General features: G+C 56.5%; 1 protein-coding gene across 3 annotated transcripts in view; it reads right to left on the reverse strand.

Moving 5' to 3' along the window:
• Window positions 1–9,334, reverse strand: part of LOC141098756 (pantothenate kinase 2, mitochondrial-like) — a 29,457-nt gene extending 20,123 nt beyond the window's left edge. The window contains exons 1-2 of one of the 3 annotated variants that reach the window (XM_073586729.1): window positions 9,068–9,322; window positions 523–875 (exon numbers count right to left, since the gene is read on the reverse strand). In XM_073586729.1, coding sequence (XP_073442830.1) covers window positions 523–875; window positions 9,068–9,230 — 516 coding nt within the window. In that variant the 5' untranslated portion in view covers window positions 9,231–9,322. Of the gene's footprint in view, window positions 1–522; window positions 876–9,067 lie in introns of all 3 variants that reach the window. The other 2 variants (XM_073586731.1, XM_073586730.1) reach the window with 2 other exon arrangements.
• Window positions 9,335–12,257: the final 2,923 nt, after the last annotated feature.

Here is a 12,257-nt window from a genome sequence, read left to right on the forward strand (position 1 = left end):
CTTGTACATAGGGGCAGTATTATAGTAGTTATATTCTTGCACATAGGAGCAGTATTATAGTAGTTATAGTCTTGTACATAGGAGCAGTATTATAGTAGTTATATTCTTGTACATAGGAGCAGTATTATAGTAGTTATATTCTTGTACATAGGAGGCAGTATTATAGTAGTTATATTCTTGTACATAGGGGCAGTATTATAGTAGTTATATTCTTGTACATAGGGGGCAGTATTATAGTAGTTATATTCTTGTACATAGGGGGCAGTATTATAGTAGTTATATTCTTGTATATAGGGGCAGTATTATAGTAGTTATATTCTTGTACATAGGGGGCAGTATTATAGTAGTTATATTCTTGTACATAAGGGCAGTATTATAGTAGTTATATTCTTGTATATAGGGGTCAGTAGAGTCCACATACTGCATATAGTTTCGACACATGTAATGTGTATGGTTAGCCAGTATACTTGACGTCACAGTCTTACATTAGACCGGTATATCTCTAACCCTCGCATTACTTACAGTCAAGAACTCCTCTTCGAACTTGTACGCTCCGCCACCGGTAGCACACAGGGATGTGTGAAGGCTAGAAAACTGCTTATCTCGTGCCATCAGGATGAAGACAGACATGTCCTGGGTGGGAAATCGGATAAAATGTAGGTTTCCCTTCCGACCACACAAGGTCAGATCCTTCAGCTCCAGGTGGACGTCACGTATGCCCGTTTGCCCATAAGCCACATTGGACATGAGATACTTCCGGATGCTCTTCAGGTTTTCCACTTCTTCCTGCTCCTCTTCAGTTGTGATATCTCTGGGTTCAAAATAGACAAGTTTCACCAGCGTCCCACCAATATCCAAGCCAAACCAAGGGAAGGCTAGGACGAAAGACACAGGTATTAGTGCCCGGGGCCGAGGAGCTGGAGCAGCACACAGCAGAACTAGAGACGTGGCATGCAGCTATGACCCGAGGCGCTCCTCACTGTACACAACCACTTGTATATAACCCCTCCCCGTCATTATACACCTCCCTGTATATGACCCCGCCCCCTCATTATACACCCCTCCCTGTCTATAACCCCGCCCCCTCATTATACACCCCTCCCTGTCTATAACCCCGCCCCCTCATTATACACCCCTCACTGTCTATAACCCCGCCCCCTCATTATACACCCCTCGCTGTCTATAACCCCGCCCCCTCATTATACACCCCTCGCTGTCTATAACCCCGCCCCCTCATTATACACTCCTCCCTGTATATGACCCCGCCCCCTCATTATGCATATATCTCCCTGTATATGACCCGCCCCCTCATACATACCCCTCTCTATATAACCCCGCCCCCTCATTATACACCCTTTCCCTGTATATGACCCCACCCCTCAATATACACATCTGTATATGACCCCGCCCCCTCATACACACTTCCCTGTATATAACCCCGCCTCTCATACACACTTCTCTCTTAATATGACCCCGCCCCCTCATTATACACACCCCTCCCTGTATATGACCCCGACCCTCATACACACTTCCCTGTATATAACCTCGCCCCTCATACACACTTCTCCCTTTTAATATGACCCCGCCCCCTCATTATACACACTCCTCCCTGTGTATAACCCCGCCCCTCATACACACTTCTCTCTTAATATGACCCCGCCCCTCATACACACCCCTCCCTGTATATGACCCCGCCCCTCATACACACCCCTCCCTGTATATGACCCCACCCCTCACACACTTCCCTGTATATAACCCCGCCCCTCATACACACCCCTCCCTGTATATGACCCCGCCCCTCATACACACCCCTCCTTGTATATGACCCCGCCCAGGGGTGGATTAAGGGTAGCCAGGGCCCGGGGCAGTTCAGACTCTGTGGGCCCTCCTCATCACGTGACGGGGGTCACGAATCGTAGAGCCACCCTCTACATAGAGAATAATGGGGCCTCCAGCACCGACCTCCACCCGCAGAGCCACACTCTACATAGAGAATAATGGGGCCTCCAGCACCGACCTCCACCCGCAGAGCCGCACTCCACATAGAGAATAATGGAGCCTCCAGCACCGACCTCCTCCCGCAGAGCCGCACTCCACATAGAGAATAATGGAGTTTCCAGCACCGACCTCCACCCGCAGAGCCACACTCCACATAGAGAATAATGGAGCCTCCAGCACCGACCTCCACCCGCAGAGCCACACTCCACATAGAGAATAATGGAGCCTCCAGCACCGACCTCCACCCGCAGAGCCGCACTCCACATAGAGAATAATGGAGCCTCCAGCACCGACCTCCACCCGCAGAGCCGCACTCCACATAGAGAATAATGGAGCCTCCAGCACCGACCTCCACCCGCAGAGCCGCACTCCACATAGAGAATAATGGAGCCTCCAGCACCGACCTCCACCCGCAGAGCCGCACTCCACATAGAGAATAATGGAGCCTCCAGCACCGACCTCCACCCGCAGAGCCGCACTCCACATAGAGAATAATGGAGCCTCCAGCACCGACCTCCACCCGCAGAGCCGCACTCCACATAGAGAATAATGGAGCCTCCAGCACCGACCTCCACCCGCAGAGCCACACTCCACATAGAGAATAATGGAGCCTCCAGCACCGACCTCCACCCGCACTCCACATAGAGAATAATGGAGCCTCCAGCACTGACCTCCACCAGCAGAGCCACACTCCACATAGAGAATAATGGGGCCTCCAGCACAGACCTCCACCCGCAGAGCCGCACTCCACATAGAGAATAATGGAGCCTCCAGCACCGACCTCCACCCGCAGAGCCGCACTCCACATAGAGAATAATGGAGCCTCCAGCACTGACCTCCACCCGCAGAGCCGCACTCCACATAGAGAATAATGGGGCCTCCAGCACAGACCTCCACCCGCAGAGCCGCACTCCACATAGAGAATAATGGAGCCTCCAGCACCGACCTCCACCCGCAGAGCCGCACTCCACATAGAGAATAATGGAGCCTCCAGCACTGACCTCCACCCGCAGAGCCACACTCCACATAGAGAATAATGGGGCCTCCAGCACAGACCTCCACCCGCAGAGCCGCACTCCACATAGAGAATAATGGAGCCTCCAGCACCGACCTCCACATAGAGAATAATGGGGCCTCCAGCACCTACCTCCACCCGCAGAGCCGCACTCCACAAAGAGAATAATGGAGCTTCCAGCACCGACCTCCACCCGCAGAGCCGCACTCCACATAGAGAATAATGGAGCCTCCAGCACCGACCTCCACCCGCTGAGCCACACTCCACATAGAGAATAATGGAGCCACCGGCACCGACCTCCACCCGCAGAGCCGCACTCCACATAGAGAATAATGGAGCCTCCAGCACTGACCTCCACCCGCAGAGCCGCACTCCACATAGAGAATAATGGGGCCTCCAGCACCGACCTCCACCCACAGAGCCACACTCCACATAGAGAATAATGGAGCCTGCAGCACCGACCTCCACCCGCAGAGCCACACTCCACATAGAGAATAATGGAGCCTCCAGCACCTACCTACACCCGCAGAGCCGCACTCCACATAGAGAATAATGGAGCCTCCAGCACTGACCTCCACCCGCAGAGCCGCACTCCACATAGAGAATAATGGAGCCTCCAGCACCGACCTCCACCCGCAGAGCCACACTCCACATAGAGAATAATGGAGCCTCCAGCACCGACCTCCACCCGCAGAGCCACACTCCACATAGAGAATAATGGAGCCTCCAGCACTGACCTCCACCCGCAGAGCCGCACTCCACATAGAGAATAATGGAGCCTCCAGCACTGACCTCCACCCGCAGAGCCACACTCCACATAGAGAATAATGGAGCCTCCAGCACCTACCTACACCCGCAGAGCCGCACTCCACATAGAGAATAATGGAGCCTCCAGCACCGACCTCCACCCGCAGAGCCGCACTCCACATAGAGAATAATGGGGCCTCCAGCACCTACAGTGCCTACAAGTAGTATTCAACCCCCTGCAGATTTAGCAGGTTTACACATTCGGAATTAACTTGGCATTGTGACATTTGGACTGTAGATCAGCCTGGAAGTGTGAAGTGCACTGCAGCAAAAAAGAATGTTATTTCTTTGTTTAATTTTTTTTTAAATTGTGAAAAGTTTATTCAGAGGGTCATTTATTATTCAACCCCTCAAACCACCAGAATTCTGTTTGGTTCCCCTAAAGTATTAAGAAGTATTTCAGGCACAAAGAACAATGAGCTTCACATGTTTGGATTAATTATCTCTTTTTCCAGCCTTTTCTGACAATTTAAGACCCTCCCCAAACTTGTGAACAGCACTCATACATGGTCAACATGGGAAAGACAAAGGAGCATTCCAAGGCCATCAGAGACAAGATTGTGGAGGGTCACAAGGCTAGCAAGGGGTACAAAACCCTTTCCAAGGAGTTGGGCCTACCTGTCTCCACTGTTGGGAGCATCATCCGGAAGTGGAAGGCTTATGGAACTACTGTTAGCCTTCCACGGCCTGGACAGCCTTTGAAAGTTTCCTCCCGTGCCGAGGCCAGGCTTGTCCGAAGAGTCAAGGCTAACCCAAGGACAACAAGGAAGGAGCTCCGGGAAGATCTCATGGCAGTGGGGACATTGGTTTCAGTCAATACCATAAGTAACGTACTCCACCGCAATGGTCTCCGTTCCAGACGAGCCCGTAAGGTACCTTTACTTTCAAAGCGTCATGTCAAGGCTCGTCTACAGTTTGCTCATGATCACTTGGAGGACTCTGAGACAGACTGGTTCAAGGTTCTCTGGTCTGATGAGACCAAGATCGAGATCTTTGGTGCCAACCACACACGTGACGTTTGGAGACTGGATGTAACTGCATACAACCCCAAGAATACCATCCCTACAGTCAAGCATGGTGGTGGCAGCATCATGCTGTGGGGCTGTTTCTCAGCCAAGGGGCCTGGCCATCTGGTCTGCATCCATGGGAAAATGGATAGCACGGCCTACCTGGAGATTTTGGCCAAGAACCTCCGCTCCTCCATCAAGGATCTTAAGATGGGTCGTCATTTCATCTTCCAACAAGACAATGACCCAAAGCACACAGCCAACAAAACCAAGGCCTGGTTCAAGAGGCAAAAAATCAAGGTGTTGGAGTGGCCTAGTCAGTCTCCTGACCTTAACCCAATTGAAAACTTGTGGAAGGAGCTCAAGATTAAAGTCCACATGAGACACCCAAAGAACCTAGATAACTTGGAGAAGATCTGCATGGAGGAGTGGGCCAAGATAACTCCAGAGACCTGTGCCGGCCTGATCAGGTCTTATAAAAGACGATTATTAGCTGTAATTGCAAACAAGGGTTATTCCACAAAATATTAAACCTAGGGGTTGAATAATAATTGACCCACACTTTTATGTTTAAAATTTAACTGAGCAACATAACTTTTTGGTTTGTAAGATTTATGCATCTGTTAATAACTCCTGCTCTTGGGTGAAGTTTGAAGGCTCTAACTTATTTGCATCTTATCAAACCTGCTAAATCTGCAGGGGGTTGAATACTACTTGTAGGCGCTGTACCTACACCCGCAGAGCCGCACTCCACACAGAGAATAATGGAGCCTCCAGCACTGACCTCCACCCGCAGAGCCGCACTCCACATAGAGAATAATGGAGCCTCCAGCACCGACCTCCACCCGCAGAGCCACACTCCACATAGAGAATAATGGAGCCTCCAGCACTGACCTCCACCCGCACTCCACATAGAGAATAATGGAGCCTCCAGCACTGACCTCCACCCGCAGAGCAGCACTCCACATAGAGAATAATGGAGCCTCCAGCACTGACCTCCACCCGCACTCCACATAGAGAATAATGGAGCCTCCAGCACCGACCTCCACCCGCAGAGCCGCACTCCACATAGAGAATAATGGAGCCTCCAGCACCGACCTCCACCCGCAGAGCCACACTCCACATAGAGAATAATGGAGCCTCCAGCACTGACCTCCACCCGCACTCCACATAGAGAATAATGGAGCCTCCAGCACTGACCTCCACCCGCACTCCACATAGAGAATAATGGAGCCTCCAGCACTGACCTCCACCCGCAGAGCCGCACTCCACATAGAGAATAATGGAGCCTCCAGCACCGACCTCCACCCGCAGAGCCACACTCCACATAGAGAATAATGGGGCCTCCAGCACTGACCTCCACCCGCACTCCACATAGAGAATAATGGAGCCTCCAGCACCGACCTCCACCCGCACTCCACATAGAGAATAATGGAGCCTCCAGCACCGACCTCCACCCGCAGAGCCAAACTCCACATAGAGAATAATGGAGCCTCCAGCACCGACCTCCACCCGCAGAGCCGCACTCCACATATAGAATAATGGGGCCTCCAGCACCGACCTCCACCCGCAGAGCCGCACTCCACATACATGGCTGCTCTCAGTGCTGTGCGCACAGGACCTGTGATGAGGTCACAGGAGGGGAGGAGACAGGGGTCACATGATCGGGGCCCTGACACCTTACCTCCTGTGATCTCATCACAAGCCTTTGCACGCTACCAGCAGCATCAGCGTTCACGCTACTTGTAGATGCTGCTGGTAGCAGAGCACATAATGCCGCCCCCACGGTCACTCACTTTTAGGTGGGGAGAAGATGGAGTGCCATTGCAGCAGCCAGCAGGAATGTGGTGGGGGGCCCCGGGGCTGAAGCCCCGCCTGCCCTGCCTATAATCCGGCCCTGTGCGGTGGCGGATTATAATGGGGCAATTTACTGGCCTGGGCTGTGGGCCCCTTAACCCCACTGGGCCCGGGGCAACTGCCCAAATTGACCTCATTATAATCCGCCACTGACCCCGCCCCTCATACACACCCCTCCCTGTATATGACCCCGCCCCTCATACACACCCCTCCCTGTATATGACCGTGCCCCTCATACACACCCCTCCCTGTATATGACCCCGCCCCTCATACACACCCCTCCCTGTATATGACCCCGCCCCTCATACACACCCCTCCCTGTATATGACCCCGCCCCTCATACACACCCCTCCCTGTATATAACCCCGCCCCTCACACACCCCTCCCTGTATATGACCCCGCCCCTCATACACACCCCTCCCTGTATATAACCCCGCCCCTCATACACTTCCCTGTATATAACCCCGCCCCTCACACACACCCCTCCCTGTATATGACCCCGCCCCTCACACACACCCCTCCCTGTATATGACCCCGCCCCTCACACACACCCCTCCCTGTATATGACCCCGCCCCACACACCCCTCCCTGTATATGACCCCGCCCCTCACACCCCTCCCTGTATATGACCCCGCCCCTCACATACACCCCTCCCTGTATATGACCCCGCCCCTCACATACACCCCTCCCTGTATATGACCCCGCCCCTCACACACACCCCTCCCTGTATATGACCCCGCCCCTCACACACACCCCTCCCTGTATATGACCCCGCCCCTCACACACACCCCTCCCTGTATATGACCCCGCCCCTCACACACACCCCTCCCTGTATATGACCCCGCCCCTCACACACACCCCTCCCTGTATATAACCCCGCCCCTCATACACACCCCTCCCTGTATATGACCCCGCCCCTCATACACACCCCTCCCTGTATATGACCCCGCCCCTCATACACACCCCTCCCTGTATATGACCCCGCCCCTCATACACACCCCTCCCTGTATATGACCCCGCCCCTCATACACACCCCTCCCTGTATATGACCCCGCCCCTCATACACACCCCTCCCTGTATATGACCCCGCCCCTCATACACACCCCTCCCTGTATATGACCCCGCCCCTCATACACACCCCTCCCTGTATATGACCCCGCCCCTCACACACCCCTCCCTGTATATGACCCCACCCCTCACACACCCCTCCCTGTATATGACCCCGCCCCTCACACACCCCTCCCTGTATATGACCCCGCCCCTCACACACCCCTCCCTGTATATGACCCCGCCCCTCACACACACCCCTCCCTGTATATGACCCCGCCCCTCATACACACCCCTCCCTGTATATGACCCCCCCTCATACACACCCCTCCCTGTATATAACTCCGCCCCTCACACACCCCTCCCTGTATATGACCCCGCCCCTCATACACACCCCTCCCTGTATATGACCCCGCCCCTCATACACACCCCTCCCTGTATATAACCCCGCCCCTCATACACACTTCCCTGTATATAACCCCACCCCTCATACACACTTCCCTGTATATAACCCCACCCCTCATACACACTTCCCTGTATATAACCCCGCCCCTCATACACACCCCTCCCTGTATATGACCCCGCCCCTCATACACACCCCTCCCTGTATATAACCCCGCCCCTCATACACACCCCTCCCTGTATATAACCCCGCCCCTCATACACACCCCTCCCTGTATATAACCCCGCCCCTCATACACACTTCCCTGTATATAACCCCGCCCCTCATACACACCCCTCCCTGTATATGACCCCGCCCCTCATACACACCCCTCCCTGTATATGACCCCGCCCCTCATACACACCCCTCCCTGTATATAACCCCGCCCCTCATACACACTTCCCTGTATATAACCCCGCCCCTCATACACACTTCCCTGTATATAACCCCGCCCCTCATACACACCCCTCCCTGTATATGACCCCGCCCCTCATACACACCCCTCCCTGTATATGACCCCGCCCCTCATACACACCCCTCCCTGTATGACCCCGCCCCTCATACACACCCCTCCCTGTATATGACCACACCCCTCCCTGTATATGACCCCGCCCCTCATACACACACCTCCCTGTATATGACCCCGCCCCTCATACACACCCCTCCCTGTATACGACCCCGCCCCCTCATTATACACCTTCCCGTATGACCCGCCCATTTCAGTAAACACGCCCCTTTCTAGTCAGCCTTCTGAAAGCTACGACCCTTTGTAGGTAACCCCGCACTGTCCGGCCTCTCACACAGGCGCACAATTATGGCCGCCGGTCATCTCCCGATATTCCCTGCGCCGCCCGTGTCCCTCCCGTCTCTCTCCTTCCTCCACTCGCCACTTACGCGGCCTGTTTTTCCGCAGGGAGTCTAGGCGCGGTCGAGGCCGGGACGTCGAATTCAGCCGTTCCCGGGAGGCTCCGGCGGACGCCTCGGTGGAGCTGATCCTGCGGCGGAGAGCAGAGTCCCGTCCTCCCGTCTCATCGTTATCGGGAGCGTTCTGCGCCATCACCACCCGCCGCCGCCGGCTCCCAGCAGCAGCCCGTCACTGGCGGATGGCGCATGCGCACTGGGTCCTGCCAGACATGTCCGCCAATCAGAGCTGAGAGGACGAGTTACGGACGTGAGGCGCAGCCAATCCTCGCGGATGAAACTCTTGCGATGGGCGGGGCTGGCCGCTGACTGACAGGTGGACGGTCTCCATAGTAACGGCAGAGGCTGTCAGTCAGGAGCCTCTAGAGGGGTTATTTTTGGAAGCAGAAGAAGCTGAGAATTCACTGTACGTCCTCATTGTTACCGGGGAGAAGGCGAAACCGCCCCCGTCACGTCTGCAGGCGGCCCTGCGCGTGTACCGGACCGGGACCCAGGCAAAAGACCGCCCTCAATGGGAAACCACGGCATAACGCCTCTGAAAGCCCAGAAGGATGGGGTCCTGAGGAAAAACTAGTGTGATAATGGGAAAATGATGACTGGACAATGAGAGAAAGGCAACATGGAGGCCGGGGCGCGAGCTGTGCTATGGCGGTGGTGGCCGCGGGTACGGGGGAAGCATGGGACAAAGCTAGGGCAGAGATATACGGAGGAGACTGGGTCAGAGACGTACGGAGGAGACTGGGGTACGGGCTGAAGATCGGGTCAGAGACGTCCAGGGGAGACGGGGTACGGGCCGGAGATCGGGTCAGAGACGTCCGTAAGGAGACGGGGTACGGGCCGGAGATCGGGTCAGAGACGTCCGGGGGAGACGGGGTACGGGCCGGAGATCGGGTCAGAGACGTCCGTAAGGAGACGGGGTACGGGCCGGAGATCGGGTCAGAGACGTCCGGAGGAGACGGGGTACGGGCCGGAGATCGGGTCAGAGACGTCCGTAAGGAGACGGGGTACGGGCCGGAGATCGGGTCAGAGACGTCCGGGGGAGACGGGGTACGGGCCGGAGATCGGGTCAGAGACGTCCGGAGGAGACGGGGTACGGGCCGGAGATCGGGTCAGAGACGTCCGGAGGAGACGGGGTACGGGCCGAAGATCGGGTCAGAGATGTCCGGAGGAGACGGGTACGGGCCGAAGATCGGGTCAGAGACGTCCGGAGGAGACGGGGTACGGGCCGAAGATCGGGTCAGAGACGTCCGGAGGAGACGGGGTACGGGCCGGAGATCGGGTCAGAGACGTCCGGAGGAGACTGGGTACGGGCCGAAGATCGGGTCAGAGACGTCCGGAGGAGACGGGGTACGGGCCGGAGATCGGGTCAGAGACGTCCAGGGGAGACGGGGTACGGGCCGGAGATCGGGTCAGAGACGTCCGTAAGGAGACGGGGTACGGGCCGGAGATCGGGTCAGAGACGTCCGGGGGAGACGGGGTACGGGCCGGAGATCGGGTCAGAGACGTCCGGAGGAGACGGGGTACGGGCCGGAGATCGGGTCAGAGACGTCCGGAGGAGACGGGGTACGGGCCGAAGATCGGGTCAGAGATGTCCGGAGGAGACGGGTACGGGCCGAAGATCGGGTCAGAGACGTCCGGAGGAGACGGGGTACGGGCCGAAGATCGGGTCAGAGACGTCCGGAGGAGACGGGGTACGGGCCGGAGATCGGGTCAGAGACGTCCGGAGGAGACTGGGTACGGGCCGAAGATCGGGTCAGAGACGTCCGGAGGAGACTGGGTACGGGCCGAAGATCGGGTCAGAGACGTCCGGGGGAGACGGGGTACGGGCCGGAGATCGGGTCAGAGACGTCCGGAGGAGACGGGGTACGGGCCGGAGATCGGGTCAGAGACGTCCGGAGGAGACGGGGTACGGGCCGAAGATCGGGTCAGAGACGTCCGGAGGAGACGGGTACGGGCCGAAGATCGGGTCAGAGACGTCCGGAGGAGACGGGGTACGGGCCGAAGATCGGGTCAGAGACGTCCGGAGGAGACGGGGTACGGGCCGAAGATCGGGTCAGAGACGTCCGGAGGAGACGGGGTACGAGCCGAAGATCGGGTCAGAGACGTACGGAGGAGACAGGTAACGGGCCGGAGATCGGGTCAGAAACTTACGGAGGAGACGGGGTACGGGCCGGAGATCGGGTCAGAGACGTACGGAGGAGACGGGGTACGGGCCGGAGATCGGGTCAGAGACTTACGGAGGAGACGGGGTTCGGGCCGGAGATCGGGTCAGAGACGTCCGGAGGAGACGGGGTCAGAGACGTATGGAGGAGACAGGGTACGGGCCAGAGATCGGGTCAGAAACTTACGGAGGAGACGGGGTACGGGCCGGAGATCGGGTCAGAGACGTACGGAGGAGACGGGGTACGGGCCGGAGATCGGGTCAGAGATGTCCGGAGGAGACGGGGTACGGGCCGAAGATCGGGTCAGAGACGTACGGAGGAGACGGGGGACGGGACGGAGATCGGGTCAGAAACTTACGGAGGAGACGGGGTACGGGCCGGAGCTCGGGTCAGAGACGTACGGAGGAGAAGGGGTCAGAGACGTACGGAGGAGACGGGGTACGGGCCGGAGATCGGGTCAGAGACGTACGGAGGAGACGGGGTACGGGCCGGAGATCGGGTCAGAGACGTACGGAGGAGACGGGGTACGGGCCGGAGATCGGGTCAGAGTCGTACGGAGGACACGGGGTACGGGCCAGAGATCAGGTCAGACGGTTTGAAGAGATCCAGTTCAGTGGTCGCTTGGATAGCAGATAATGCCTTCATCTCATTTCCTAGCACCACCCAGTCTTCCTCACGGTCCATTATCACTAGCCAAGAGTCTGGCCCACATAATCCTCACCCTTATCCTCCTTCCTCCCACTATGACGATTCCCAAGCGGCAAGTGATCCCACACTTAATCCGAGGAGCTTTGTTATGAGTCGGGCACCGAAGAGGAAAAAACCTAAACAAGCTAAGCCCAGAAAAACCAGAGAGGTTGGTAACTATGCAGATTCCTGATCCTAACCACACAACGAGAAGCAGCCATGGAGCGAACCTACAATGAACCTAGACGCCTCGTCACAGCCGGAGGACTAAATAAGCCTAAAGCAAGAAAAGGGGAAAACTAACTGCCCCAGAG

Source organism: Dendrobates tinctorius, unplaced genomic scaffold (assembly GCF_039654945.1).
Source record: "Dendrobates tinctorius isolate UK_male_01 unplaced genomic scaffold, ASM3965494v1 ptg000095l, whole genome shotgun sequence".
NCBI lineage: Eukaryota > Metazoa > Chordata > Amphibia > Anura > Dendrobatidae > Dendrobates > Dendrobates tinctorius.